A 15,929-nucleotide genomic window follows, 5' to 3' on the forward strand; every position below is an offset into this window, starting at 1 on the left:
TATGGGCTAAGTGCTGGAAAATGGGATTAGAATAGATAGGTGCTTGATGGCCAGCACGGACACGATGGGCCTGTTTCTGCGCACTGTAACTCTACGACTATGACCAGCGGTGGTGGGAGGAGCCCTTAAGTGGCATTTAAGGGCTTTAATGGGCCTGGGGTGGACAGGCCGTTTCTTGCCGCCACTCGTAAAATTGCACTGGGGATGGGAAGGCAACAGGAACGGCATCCCCCCCTGCCTCCCACTCAATATTACCACCCGCCCCCCACCTGCTCCTGCTTGGGGTGGGGGGTGGGGGGGGGGAATAAAATCCAGGCCTAAGTATTATTAAAACATCTCCACAAAATTGCCTTCAGAAAATGCATTTCTTGTTTGTATCCCCAAGTAACTGGTTTTCTGCAAATTTATGCATTCTGCTTCGACTTCAGCTACCATTATTTTAAATAAAAGCAAAAATACTGCAGTTGCTGGATATCTGAAATAAAAACCAAGTGCTGGAAGTACTCAGCAGGTCAGGCAGCATCTGTGCAGTTAACATTACAGGTCTGTGACCTTTCATCAGAACTGTTCTGTTCTGATGAAAGGTCACAGACCTGAAATGTTAACTCTGCTTCTCTCTCCATAGATGCTGACCATTATTTTAAGCTCTTCCATGCCTCTGATTTGATGCTATATTTTAAGGTAGGTCATTTAGGAATGAAATAGAACAAAGAACAAAGAAAATTACAGCACAGGAACAGGCCCTTCGGCCCTCCAAGCCTGCGCCGATCCAGATCCTCTACCTAAACGTCGCCTATTTTCTAAGTGTCTGTATCTCTTTGCTTCCTGCCCATTCATGTATCTGTCTAGATACATCTTAAAAGACGCTACCGTGTTCGCATCTACCACCGCCGCTGGCAACGCGTTCCAGGCACCCACCACCCTCTGCGTAAAGAACTTTCCACGCATATCCCCCCTAAACTTTTCCCCTCTCACTTTGAACTCGTGATCCCTAGTATTTGAATCCCCCACTCTGGGAAAAAGCTTCTTGCTATCCACCCTGTCTATACCTCTCATGATTTTGTACACCTCAATCAGGTCCCCCCTCAACCTCCGCCTTTCTAATGAAAATAATCCTAATCTACTCAACCTCTCTTCATAGCTAGCGCCCTCCATACCAGGCAACATCCTGGTGAACCTCCTCTGCACCCTCTCCAAAGCATCCACATCCTTTTGGTAATGTGGCGACCAGAACTGCACGCAGTATTCCAAATGTGGCCGAACCAAAGTCCTATACAACTGTAACATGATCTGCCAACTCTTGTACTCAATACCCCGTCCGATGAAGGAAAGCATGCCGAATGCCTTCTTGACCACTCTATTTACCTGCGTTGCCACCTTCAGGGAACAATGGACCTGAACACCCAAATCTCTCTGTACATCAATTTTCCCCAGGACTTTTCCATTTACTGTATAGTTCACTCTTGAATTGGATCTTCCAAAATGCATCACCTCGCATTTACCCTGATTGAACTCCATCTGCCATTTCTCTGCCCAACTCTCCAATCTATCTATATTCTGCTGTATTCTCTGACAGTCCCCTTCACTATCTGCTACTCCACCAATCTTAGTGTCATCTGCAAACTTGCTAATCAGACCACCTATACTTTCCTCCAAATCATTTATGTATATCACAAACAACAGTGGTCCCAGCACGGATCCCTGTGGAACACCACTGGTCACACGTCTCCGTTTTGAGAAACTCCCTTCCACTGCTACTCTGTCTCCTGTTGTCCAGCCAGTTCTTTATCCATCTAGCTAGTACACCTTGGACCCCATGCGCCTTCACTTTCTCCATCAGCCTGCCATGGGGAACCTTATCAAACGCCTTACTGAAGTCCATGTATATGACATCTACAGCCCTTCCCTCATCAATCAACTTTGTCACTTCCTCAAAGAATTCTATTAAGTTGGTAAGACATGACCTTCCCTGCACAAAACCATGTTGCCTATCACTGATAAGCCCATTTTCTTCCAAATGGGAATAGATCCTATCCCTCAGTATCTTCTCCAGCAGCTTCCCTACCACTGACGTCAGGCTCACCGGTCTATAATTACCTGGATTATCCCTGCTACCCTTCTTAAACAAGGGGACAACATTAGCAATTCTCCAGTCCTCCGGGACCTCACCCGTGTTGAGGGGAAGTACTTTTTCACAAAAGGGCAGCAGAAATCTGGAAGTTTCTCTCAAAGGGCTGTGAATACTGGGTCAATTGAAATTTTCAAGACTGAGATCAATACGCTTTTGTTCGGTAAGTGTAACAAGGGAATTGGAGCAAAGCAGGGTACTTGGAGTTGAAATACAAATCAGTCATGATCGAACTGAATGGAGGAAAAGGCTTGAGTGGCTGAATCGCTTGCTCCTATTCCTATGTAACTGAGTGATTATGAATCATATTCACTCAACTTCAATTTCTCTCTAAATTCATCACAATTCCAATCTGGTCTTCATATAAATTTTAGATAGCCAAATAACGCATCTAAAATCCAGTTTCTCCATACCTCTATTCCAAACTGGTTCTCCACTTAATCCTACCGTGGCAAATAAGCTCATGTCATGTTACTCTAAACTATCTATATTAGGACTAAGAAATAGCAATGAATAAAGGATTTAAGTGGATAAAAATGAAATTGGATACCAATGTAACAAGATTCATGTGTAATGTTTATGTCCCATTACTGCTCATTACCAAACATTAATGAGAATGGCTATACATAACATTAGTTACCACAGAGAAAGGATAACAAAGCTTACCAAAGAAAGGCACACATGGAGGGTTGATAGATCTGAGTTTAGCCAAATACTTCTTATAGTGATCTTCACTCAGCTCATGAGCTTCTTCTAAAATTTTCTTTTGTCGACTTGGTATTTGCTATGAATATAACGCATAACACACACTTAGAAGGTAGCATTGATAAAAATCCATTTGACTCAAACGACTTGCTCATTTCCCTACCCCAAATCTACAAACCTGTTCAAAGCTGAATTTGTACTTATTGAAAGCTTCGACAGATTATTTACGGTAATAGTGGTGTAAGGTGTGTCCAATAAGTTGACGACCAAGTATGAAGAAGTTATTCCTTATACCATGGTTAACTTGTGGTTTCTCAATTTATAATCATGCCTCTGGTTTTCCATCTTGGTTTTTGCACAAAATACATTTCTACTCCAAATTCATTCTCTTCATTATTTTCAAGCTTTAAGCCATTTCCTCCCTTTCTTAAATTTATTTTGGTTAGAAAATAGGGAATTAACTTCTTTTACCTTTTCTCACATCCAAATAAAATTTATTTTTGTTGCTGTCCCTGAATTCCTTCCACTGCCTCTTTTATCTTATGTACCATAGTTGCAAACCATACCAACCATAGTTGCAAGCAATGTGATCATTGAACTTTATAAATGGTCAATAACACTTCCTCAGCTTCATGCTTTTTTTTTTTTAGTTTCATGGGATGTGGGCATCACTGGCAAGACCAGCATTTGTTGGCCATCCCTAATTGCCCTTGAGAAGGTGGTGGTGAGCTGCCTTCTTGAACCGCTGCAGTCCATCTGGTGCAGGTACACCCACAGTGCTGTTAGGGAGGGAGTTCCAGTGACAGTAAAGAATGGCGACATCTTTCCAAGTCAGGATGGTGTGTGGTTTGGAGGGGAACAATTTGTGCTGAATTTACACAACATCTTTATTGCTGCTGCTAGGTGGTTCCCATTTTGAAGTGATACTAAAGATGGCATGTAAGGTAGACCCATGGTACATTGAGTAGCTCTCCAGTTCTAACAATCTAACTCAGCACCTCGTGGTTTCAGACCCTAACTGTAGATCTTGACCACAGTATAAATGCTGCCTTCTGCGCCTCAGGTCCCAAACAGCAACGTTAAGTCGGAAATTCTTTTAGTAACATTCATCAACGAGTTATCCTTTCTGTGGCAATGTTGAGAATAATGTTCATGTTTTCAAATTATAAATGCATTAAAGGTGTGCATGCATCGTGATGTTACAATGTCACGAGCAAAGGAATCCCCATACACTCAGACTTGGATTTTGTTTTCCTGCGTAAAAAATGCTGGCCAGCACGCACGGGTTGCGGGCCGCCGCGATCTTGAGCCTGGCAGCTCATTAGAATACGCAGGGTGGCAGCACCCCTAATCACATGGTGGGGCAGCCTCAGCGACACCATGAACAGCATCAACTGTCTCTGCGCAGGGGCGGCACCATTTTTAAAGGGTTGTCAGCCCTGCATAGAGAATGCAGAGTTGCCCCCATTTCCCCACTACACTGAAAATACATATTTGCCCTGTTCCCCTCCCCGCCCCCACTACACTAAAATTGCAGAGTGGACCCCTTCTGACCCCAACTGCACTAAGTGCAGAGTTCACCCTGTTCCCCCCCTCCCCCCCATCCACCCCCCGCAGAATCACAGAATCCTTACAGTGCAGAAGAAGGCTATTCGACCAATGGCTCCCGCACTGGCTCACCAAAAGAGCAATTCCTTCAGTTCCATTCCCCTGCCTTCTCCCCATAACCCTCCACATTCTTCCTTTCATTTAATTGTCTAATTCCTACTACACTACAAATGCTGAGTTTCCCTCCTTCCCCACCTCAGTGACGCCAACTTTCCCTGGACGGGAAAGTGAAGGCACTTGAGTACTGCCCGGTGTGCTGAAGATCTGGAACCGAAGGTAAGATCGTGGGGAATTCCATTTCAATGAATGCATAAAGTTAATTTAAACATTTAAACCAGTGTCCCGTCACAGAGCGGCGGAGGGGCCGCCATGGAGCATCCCCGTTGCCAGGAGGATTGGGCTCAGCAATCCCGGCGTCGGGTTCCGTGGCAGGCTGCTGCCATTCCGATCTTTCTCCACCACACCCCCCACCCCCATGGAGCCCGACGTCGGGAGGTGAACAAAATCCAACCCTCAGACTGGGTTTCGGAGTTACCAGTGTAAATGTATCTTCAAATCTGAAAGGAACTTGAGCGTTTTGTTCTTAATTTGATTGCTTGCATGTAGAAAGGCTTTTAACTATGTTTTATTTGCCAATGCACAATGTGACAATACTTAAGTTTGGTCACCTATCACACCTGGATCCTTTTTCTTCACAACCTATTTTATATACTAATCATATTTGCCATTTTTAGTATCAATACGCATTCACTTTCACATCAGTCACCAGTCTCTTGTGAGGTATCTCAGCATATCCCTTTTGATATTCATGAACTTAACACCCATCACATAACTTATATTCAGCGAGCCCATTATGCTTTTGTTACCTCCAGATTCAACTATTCCAATGCTCTCCTAACCAGCATCCCATCTTCCAAACTTTGTAAACTTGAACTCATCCAAAACTCTGCTGCACATATTCTAACTTGCACTAGGTCCCATTCACCCATCATGTTGATTTACGTTGGCTCCCAAACAAGCAACGCGAAGAATTTTAAATTCTTATTTTTGTTTTCAAATCCCTCCATGGCCTTACCCCTCGCTATTGCTGTAACCTCCTCCAGCCCTACAACCCTCCAAGAACTCTGCGTTCCTCCAAATCTGGCTTCTTGTGCATCTATGATTTCCTTCACCCCACCATTGTTGGCTGTGCCTTCAGCTGTCTAGGCCCCTAGTTCTGGAACCTCAATAAACCTCTTTGCCTGTCTCCATTAAGGCACCCCTTAAAACCAAACTCTTTGACCAAGGTTTTGGTACCTGTCCTAATCAAATCATGTCTGATAACACTCCTGTGAAGCACCTTGGGCCATTTTACTACATTAAAGGTGCCTGATAAATGCAAGTAGTTGCCTTTGTTTTAGATCTTTAAAGAATTCCAAAATATTTACAAAGCCTGATTTGTCTTTAAGGAACTTAAGTAGAAATATTACTTATTAAAAGCTTGTGAATTGCTTCCTTCATAATTTAATCCAATGTATTTTTTAAATATAAATGTCAAGCAAGCCTCTAATTATTAGGATAATCAGAATAATACAAAACTTGCCATCTGGGAAATGTGAGCATGAACTTGCATCCGCTCATCATAGGCTGCATAAAAATTTACTTTCATTAAAGCTTAATCAGAGTATCAAATTATCACTGCAAAAATCAAAACCGTATTTTCTAATACTGAAACAATAGAGCTAAAACAGCATATATAATTAACTACAGAATATTTACTGCATTCTCTGAACAAAGGATTTTTATTCATCATGGTAAATTTCTGTTTTCTTGTGTATGGTATTCTAATAGCATCACACATATCTAACAATTTGGAATGCTCATTTTCAGCAAATGTATTCTTTTGAGACCTCCCACATGGTTAAGTATCATGCCGATACTTGTATTCCATTTTCTCTCAGTATAAAAATGTGCTTCTTCTACAAAAGCAAATGTGGGAGGGTAGTTTCTGTGTGTGTGTTATTAGCAGGGGCAATTGAAATGGCAGTAGTCAATTACATTCTTTTATCCTTCTTGTATTTACTTAAAAGTTTTCTATCCTTCAAGCAATTCTGTGCATCTCACCTATACAATTTACTTTACACTAAGTTGAACCACATACCTCAAATGTGTGATCCAGCCTATAGACAGGAGATGAATTCATGGCACTGACCACCTCCAACACTCCATTAAAATTGTTTAGTTCCTGGAAAACCTGCAAGATCTCAATTATTCGACTGACAACTGCTATTCTTTCCTCCAAGTTTTCAGTTTCGACTATGCTTCTGAAAATTAAAAATAAATTATGATTCATGTGTACTGTAGTCCAAGTAAATACAATATTTTATTTATTTATTTAGAGATACAGCACTGAAACAGGCCCTTCGGCCCACCAAGTCTGTGCCAACCAAGAACCACCCATTTATACTAACCCTACAGTAATCCCATATTACCTACCACCCACAAGGGAAAGCTTGAATCAACACTTATTTAAAGCTTGGAAGTTTTAACTTTTACAATCTGCATTAGTGTCACATGAAGACTAGAAATTTACTTATTTTAAAAATATACAGCATACAACTGAAAATTAATCGTTGAAAAACAATACGAATATATGAATTAGGAGCAGAAGTCAGCCATTCGGTCCTTCCAGCCTGCTCCGCCATACAATAAGATCATGGCAGATCTGTTTGTGTCTCGAATTCCACACTCTCATCTACCCCCGATAACCTTTGATTCCCTTGCCTAACAAGAATCCATCTACCCCGCCTTCAAATTATTCAATCACCCCGCCTCCACCACCTCTGAAGCAGAGTGTTCCAAAGTCGCACAACCCTCAGAGAAAACATTTCTCCGAATTTCTGTCCTAAAAGGGCAACCCCCAATTTTAAAACAGTGCCCCTCTCCTTCTCGACTCCCCCACAAGAGGAAACACCCTTTCCACATCCACCTTGTCAAGACGGTTCAGGATCTTATATACTTCAATCAAGTCTCCCCTCACTCTTCTAATCGCCAGTGAAAACAAGCCAAGTCTGCCCAGTCTTTCCTTACAAGACAACCCACTCATTCCACATATCAATCCAGTAAACTTCCTCTGAACCGCCTCCAACGCATTCACATCCTTCCTTAAATAAGGAGACCAAAACTGCACAGTATTCGAGATGTGGTCTCACCAATGCCCTGTATAACTGAAGCATAACATCCTTACTTTTATTTTCAATTCTTCTCGTAATAAAGGATAGCATCTCGTTAGCCTTCTTTATTACTTGCTGCACCTGTATACTAACTTTTTGTGACTCATGCACTAGAACACCTCGATCCCTCGGCACCTTGGAATTCTGCAGTCGTTTTCCGTTCAAGTCAAACTCTGCTTTTTATTCTTCCTGCCAAAGTGAACTACTTCACATTTTCCCACATTATACTCCATCTGCCAGATTTTTGCACACTCACTCAACCTATCTACATCGGTCTGCAACCTCCTTATGGCCTCTTCACAACATACTTTGTTACCTATCTTTGTGTCATCTACAAATTTAGCTACCATGCCATCGCTCCCCTCATCTAAGTCATTGATATAAATTGTAAGATGTTGAGGCCCCAGCACAGACCCCTGCGGGAGTCCACTCGTCACATCCTACCAATCAGAAAAGGCTCCATTTATGCATACTCTGTTTTCTGCCAGCCAGCCAGCCAATCTTCTGTCCATGCTAATCTGTTACCCCCGACACCATGAGCTCCTTCTTTGCACAACCACCTTTTATGTGGCACCTTGTCAAATGCCTTCTGGAAATCCAAGTACAGTACGTCAACAGGCTCCCCTTTATCCACGGCACATGTTACTCCTTTAAAGATCGCCAATAAATTGGTTAAACATGATCTCCCTTTTACAAAGCCATGCTGCCTATTCCCGATTACCTTGAGTTTTTCTAAGTGCCCAGCTATAGCCTTCTTAATGATTGATTCTAACACCTTCCCCACGACAGACTTCAAGCTAACTGGCCTGTAGTTACCAGTTTTCTGCCTCCCCCGCTTCTTGAATAGAGGGGTTATATTTGCCACTTTCCAGTCTGATGGAACCTTTCCAGAATCTAGCGAATTTTGAAAAATTAACACCAATGCATCTACTACCTCATTAGCCACCTCTTTTAAGACCCTAGGATGAAGTCCATCAGAACTCGTGGACTTGTCAGCCCGCAGCTCCATCAGTTTGGTCAGTACCACTTCCCTGGTGATTGTAATTTCATCCAAGTTCCTCTCTTCCTTCTACCTCTTGATTTAAGCTATTACTGGAATGATTTTTGTATCCTCTATAGTGAAGACAGAAGCAAAATATTTGTTCATTGCATCTGCCATTTCCTTATTATCCACTACTAACTCCCCATTCTCACTCTCTAGAGGACCAAAACTCACTTTACTGACTCTTTTCCTTTTTAAATACCTGTAGAAACTCTTGCTATCCGCTTTTACATTTCTAGCTAGCTTCCTCTCATACTCAAATTTCTTTCCCGAGTAACCTTTTAGTCATTCTCTGCCGTTCTTTACATTCTGACGAATCATCTGACCTGCCACTCATTTTTGCGCAATTATATGCCTTTTCCTTAAGTTTGATGCTTTCCTTAACTTCTTCAGTTAATGACGGATGGTGGGCCCTCCCCTTAGAATTTTTCTTTATAGTAGGAATATACTTATCCTGAGTATTCTGAAATATCCCTTTGAATGTCTGCCACTGCTTCCCTATTGATCTATCTCCTAGCCGAGTAACCCAGTTTACTTCAGCTAGCTCAGCTTTCATGCCTGCATAATAGCCCTTCTTTAAGTTTAAAATACTAGTCTTTTTGTAGTATATATAAATGATTTGGAGGAAAACGTAGCTGGTCTGATTAGTAAGTTTGCGGACGACACAAAGGTTGGTGGAGTTGCGGACAGTAATGAGGATTGTCAAAGGATACAGCAGGATATAGATAGGTTGGAGACTTGGGCGGAGAAATGGCAGATGGAGTTTAATCTGGACAAATGTGAGGTTATGCATTTTGGAAGGTCTAATGCAGGTGGGAAGTATACAGTAAATGGCAGAACCCTTAGGAGTACTGACAGGCAGAGAGATCTGGGCGTCCAGGTCCACAGGTCACTGAAAGTGGCAACGCAGGTGGATAAGGTAGTCAAGAAGGCATACGGCATGCTTGCCTTCATCGGTTGGGGCATAGAGTATAAAAATTGGCAAGTCATGCTGCGGCTGTACAGAACTTTAGTTAGGTCACACTTAGAATATTGTGTGCAATTCTGGTCGCCACACTACCAGAAGGACATGGAGGCTTTGGAGAGGGTACAGAAGAGGTTTACCAGGATGTTGCCTGGTTTGCAGGGCATTAGATATGAGGAGAGGTTGGATAAACTCGGATTGTTTTCACTGGAACGACGGAGGTGGAGGGGCGACATGATAGAGGTTTACAAAGTTATAAGCGGCATGGACACATTGGATAGTCAGAAGCTTTTTCCCAGGGTGGAAGAGTCAGTTACTAGGGGACATAGGTTTAAGGTGAGAGGGGCAAAGTTTAGAGGGAATGTGCGAGGCAAGTTCTTTACACAGAGGGTGGTGAGTGCCTGGAACTTGCTGCCGGGGGAGGTGGTGGAAGCAGGTACCATAGAGACGTTTAAGAGGCATCTTGACAAATACATGAATAGGATGGGAATAGAGGGATACAGATCCCGGAAGTGCAGAAGGTTTTAGTTTAGGCAGGCATCAAGTTCGGCGCAGGCTTGGAGGGCCGAATGGCCTGTTCCTGTGCCGTACTGTTCTTTGTTCTTTTGTCCTTAGACTCACTCTTCTCTCTTACAAACTGGATGTAGAATTCAATCATATTGTGGTCGCTGCTACCTAGAAGTGCCTTTACTCTGAGGTCATTAATTAATCCTGTCACATTACACAATACCAAGTCTAATATAACCTGCTCTCTGGTTGGTTCCAGAACATGCTGCTCTAAGAAACTATCTCGAAAGCATTGTGTGAACAATGAAGCTACTTAAGATTTTCAGAAATAGAATACCACTGAAATGTGCAGCCAAAATATTCAGAATACCTTCACTAGAAACTTTTTCAAACAATGTAATTATATTTTGTGCAAACATGATATTGAATGATTATTGAAAATCATAAATTTATCCTTATTAAAAATGACAATTGAAAATGTTTAGGATTTTATGAAGTATACTGATCATTAAGTATATTTTTATGAAAATCACATCAGTTTTAGAATCAGGGTAAGGTAACAACCATAATATTTTACTTTTATATATACATAGCGCTAACTAAATTAAGATCTATACTTAATCCAAAATAGTTTGGCAATGTACCCTGTCAGAAGCATATGGTAAGCCATGCACAGAAACCAGGCAGCTGCCCAATCAACAAAAGGAAATTTGCATTGGCCTTTCAGTCAGCAAAATTCTCAGCCTAATTTGGTCTTAATATTAGGCTGTAACATAAGTAGCGTTACTAGCGCCGATCCAGTCATAACCGAAACTCTTTTCTTGATGCATCTCCTCCGCTTACGATACACAGAATGCACATGAATTACATTTATGCACACATATTCCTTACTTTTCAAACCACAAAGTGAGATTAGTAGTGTGTCGTATCATCTTGAGGAGGTTTGAAGAATTTATTTCTTTGTCGTCCTTTGTCCATACACTTCCTACTAGTTCTGAAGGCTGGACAGCTCTAAAATCCAGATACACAAAAGCATTAATCATTTTTTGGTTAAGAACATAGAACAGTACAGCACAGTACAGGCCCTTCGGCCCACGATGTTGTGCCGAACCTATTAACCTACTCTAAGATCAAACTAACGACCTACCCTTCATTCTACTATCATCCATGTACCTATCCAAGAGTCGCTTAAATGCCCCTAATGTATCTGCTTCTACTACCACCGCTGGCAGCGCATTCCAAGCACACACCACTCTCTGACATCTCCCCGAAACCTTCCTCCAATCACCTTAAAATTATGCCCCCTGGTGATAGCCCTTTCCACCCTGGGAAAAAGTCTCTGACTATCCACTCGATCTATGCCTCTCATCATCTTGTACCCCTCTATCAAGTCACCTCTCATCCTTCTTCGCTCCAATGAGAAAAGCCCTAGCTCCCTCAATCTTTCTTCGTAGGACATGCCCTCCAGTCCAGGCAGCATCCTGGTAAATCTCCTCTGCACCCTCTCTAAAGCTTCCACATCCTTCCTATAATGAGGCGACCAGAACTGAACACAATATTCCAAGTGTGGTCGAACCAGGGCCTTATAGAGCTGCAGTGAAACCTGTCAAATTTCTTGGCAAGACAATTTGCAAAATATTACCTGTTCATTAAACTTCAAGTATTAATAATAAGTTCAAACTTTATCAATTAATTTTGTTTGATAAAACACCCAACTCTGTCCACCACTTTAAAGTATTACTACAATCAACGACATAATACGTACATATGAACATATGAATTAGGAGTCGTCGGCCACGGTCCCTCGAGCCTGCTCCGCCATTCAAGATCATGGCTGATCTGATTGTAACCTCAACTCTACATTCCTGCCTACCCCAATAACCTTTCAACCCCTTGCTTATCAAGAATCTATCTACCTCTGCCTTAAAAATATTCAAAGACTCTGCTTCCACCGCCTTTTGAGGAATAGAGTTCCAAAGACTCCAGATCTCTGTCTTAAATGGGAGATCCCTTATTTTTAAAACAGTGATCCCTAGTTCTAGATTCTCCCAGAAGAGTAAACATCCTTTCCACATACACCCTGTCAAGACCCCTCAGGATCTTATATATTTCAATCAAGTCGCGTCTTACTCTTCTAAACTCCAGTGGATACAAGCCTAGCCTGTCCAACCTTTCCTCATATGACAACCTGCCCATTCCAGGTATTAGTCTGCTAAACCTTCTCTGAACTGCTTCCAACGCATTTACAACCTTCCTTAAAATAAGGAGACCAATACTGTATACAGTACTCCAGACGTGGTCTCACCAATGCCCTGTATAACTACAGCAATAACCTCCCTACTTTTGTATTCAATTCTCCTCGTAATAAATGATAACATTCTCTTAGCTTTCCTAATTACTTGCCGAACCTGCATACTAATCTTTTGCAATTCATGCATTAGGACACCCAGATTCCTCTGTGTCTCAGAGCTCTGCAATCTCTCACCATTTAGATAATATGCTTCTTTTTTATTCTTTCTGCCAAAATGGACAATTTTCTCATTTTCCCACATTATCCTCCATTTGCCAGATCTTTGCCCACTTGCTTAACATAACTTTTTCCCATTGTAGCTTCCATATGTCCTCTTCACAACTTACTTTCCTACCTATCTTCACGTCATCAGCAAATTTAGCTCCCATACCTTCGGTCCTATCATCCAAGTCATTTATATAAGTCATAAAAAGTTGAGACCCCATCATTGATCCCTGTGGCATACCACTCATTACATCTTGCCAACCAGAAAATGACCCATTTATGCCTACTCTCCATTTCCTGTTAGCTAGCCAATCTTCTATCAATGCCAATATGTTACTCCCTACACTGAGATTTTCTTTTCTTTTGATAACCTTTGATGTGGCAACTTATTAAATGCCTTCTGGGAATCTTCAGTACAGTAGATCCACCGGTTCCCCTTTAACCACAGCACATGTTACTTCTTCAAAGAAGTCCAATAAATTGGCTAAACATGATTTCCCTTTCACAAAACCATATTTGACTCTGCCTGATTACCTTGAATTTTTCCAAGTGCCATGCTGTAATGTCTTTAATAATAGCTTCTAACATTTTCCCTATGACAGATGTTAAGCTAACTGGCCTGCAGTTTCCTGCTTTCTGTCTGCCTCCCTTTATGAATAAAGGAGTTACATTCGCTATTTTCCAATCTAATGGAACCTTCCCCGAATCTAGGGTATTTTGGAAAATTGAAGCCAACGTATCAACTATCTCACTCGCCACTTCTTTTAAGACCCGAGGATGAAGTCCATCAGGACCTCGGGACTAGTCAGCCCGCAGCTCCAACAATTTGCTGAATACCACTTCCCTGGTGATTGTAATTTTCTCGAGTTCCTCCCTTCCCTTCCATTTCCTGATTTTCACCTATTTCTGGGATGTTACTTGTATCCTCTATTGTGAAGACCAATGCAAAATACCTGCTCAATTCATCTGCCGTCTCCTTATTTTCCATTATTAATTCTCCACTCACTTTCTATAGGACCAACGCTCACTTTGTTAACTTTTCTTTTTCAAATATCTACAGAAACTCTTACTTATCTGTTTTTATATTTCTAGCTAGCTTTCTCTCGTACTCTAATTTTTTCCTCCTTATTAGTTATTCTTTGCTGTTTTTCATATTCTGTCCAATCTTCTGACCTGCCACTCACGCAATTATATGTTTTTTCTTTAAGTTTGATACTATCTTTAACTTTTTTAGTTAACCACAGATGGTGGGTCCTCCCCTTGGAATTTTTCTTTCCCGTTGGAATGTATTTATTCTGTATATTCTGAAATATCCCCTCAAATGTCTGCCACTACATCTCTATTGACCTATCCTTTAACCTAATTTGCCAGTTCATTTTAGCTAGCTCTGCTTACTTGCCCTCATAACTGCCCTTATTTAAGTTTAAAATACTAGTCTTAGACCCACTCTTCTCTCCCTCAAACTGAATGTAAAATTCAAACACAATTATGATTGCTGCTGCCTCAGGGCGCCTTCACTATGAGGTTATTAATTAATACTATCTCGTTGCACAATACCAGATCTAGTATAACCTGCTCTCTGGTCGGTTCCAGAATGTGCTGTTCTAAGAAGTTTTCCTGAAAACATTCTATGAACTTCTCATCTAGGTTACCTTTGCCCATCTGATTTTTCCAGTCTAAATGTAGATTAAAATCCCCCATGATTATCGCTGTACCTTTCTGACAAGCTCCCATTATTTCTTCCTTTATACGCCGTCCTATTGTGTGGTTACTGTTAGGGGGCCTGTATACCACTCCACAAGTGACTTCTTGCCCTTTATCATTTCTCATCTCTACCCAAACTGCTTCTACGTCCTGGTTTCCTGAACTTAGGTCATCCCTCTTTCATGTGCTAATACCATCATTAATTGACAGAGCCATCCCTCCACCTTTTCCAGCTTCCTGTCCTTCCTAAATGTCATGTACACTTCAAAGTTCAGGTCCCAATCTATGTCATCCTGCAGCCATATCTCTGTAATGGCTATCACATCGTACTTATTTATTTCCATTTGTGCTATCAGTTCATGTGTTTTGTTTCGAATGCTACGTCATTCAGATACAGAGCCTTTAATTTTGTCCTTTTATCATTTTTGTAACTTCTCGCCTGATCTGCGGATTTACTCTTAGATTTGTACTCTGTGCACCCCCCCCCCCGGTCATGGTCTGTTTATCATTTCCCATACTAATACCTTTCTCTTGTGCCTTGTCTGTAGTCTTTGATTTAACACGTCTTCCCAAATTTGATCCCTTGCCCCCACTATTTAGTTTAAAACCCTCTCTACTTCCCTAGTTATGCAGCTCACTAGAACACTGGTCCCAGCATGGTTCAGGTGTAGACCGTCCTAACAGTACAGCCCTCACTTTCCTCAGTTCTCCATGAACTGGAACCCACTGCTACCAAGCCAGTCTTTGAGCCATGCATTATGAACATACAAAATACAATCATTTCTCTAATCTTATTTGCCCTATGTCAATTTAGACCCTAGCTGCTCATACTCCCTCAGCAGAACCGCTTTCCTTGTTCTACCTATGTCGCTGGTACCTACATGGACCACGACCACTGGATCCTGCCCTTCCTCTCCAGCCCAGAGCAGATGTCCTGAACCCTGGCACTAGGCAGGCAACACAGTCTTCTGGACTCTTGCTCTTGGCTGCAGAGAACTGTGTCTATCCCCCTGACTATGCTATCCCCTACTACCACTACATTCCTATTTATTCCCCCCACTTTAATGGCTTCCTGTACCATGGTGCCATGCTCAGTTCGCTCATCCACCTTGCAACCTCCACCTTTCATCCACACAGGTTGAGAGAACCTCAAACCTGTGAGACAATTGCAAAGGCTGAGGCTCCTCCGCTTCTACGTTCTGGGTCCCCGAACCTACCTCACTCCGAGTCACACCCTGTCGTCTCTGACCATGGACCAAATGAGAAGACCTATCCTAAGGGGTGTGACCGGCTCCTGGTACAAAGTGTCGAGGTAACTTTTCCCCTTCCTGATGTGTCGCAGTGTCTGCAGCTCGGCCTCCAGCTCATTAACTCTGAGCTAAAGCTCCTCGAACCACAGATACTTACTGCCGACGTGGTTGCCGTGGATCACACTGATGTCCACTCAAGCTCCTACATACTGCAGCTGCAACACATCACCTGCCCTGTCATCCTTATTGTGTTTTAAATAACTGATTATTTATTTATTTAATTAATGTTTTAGT

The 15,929-nt window shown here is 42.1% G+C and overlaps 1 protein-coding gene across 3 annotated transcripts in view; it reads right to left on the reverse strand.

Moving 5' to 3' along the window:
• Positions 1 to 15,929, reverse strand: part of LOC137376290 (son of sevenless homolog 1) — a 365,559-nt gene that overhangs the window by 44,978 nt on the left and 304,652 nt on the right. For all 3 annotated transcript variants that reach the window (XM_068044542.1, XM_068044541.1, XM_068044540.1), the window contains 3 exons: positions 11,058 to 11,177; positions 6,582 to 6,744; positions 2,795 to 2,912 (listed from right to left, as the gene is read on the reverse strand). In XM_068044542.1, the coding sequence (XP_067900643.1) occupies positions 2,795 to 2,912; positions 6,582 to 6,744; positions 11,058 to 11,177 (401 nt within the window). The remainder of the gene's footprint in view (positions 1 to 2,794; positions 2,913 to 6,581; positions 6,745 to 11,057; positions 11,178 to 15,929) is intronic.

The sequence above is a fragment of the Heterodontus francisci genome, chromosome 13 (assembly GCF_036365525.1).
Source record: "Heterodontus francisci isolate sHetFra1 chromosome 13, sHetFra1.hap1, whole genome shotgun sequence".
NCBI lineage: Eukaryota > Metazoa > Chordata > Chondrichthyes > Heterodontiformes > Heterodontidae > Heterodontus > Heterodontus francisci.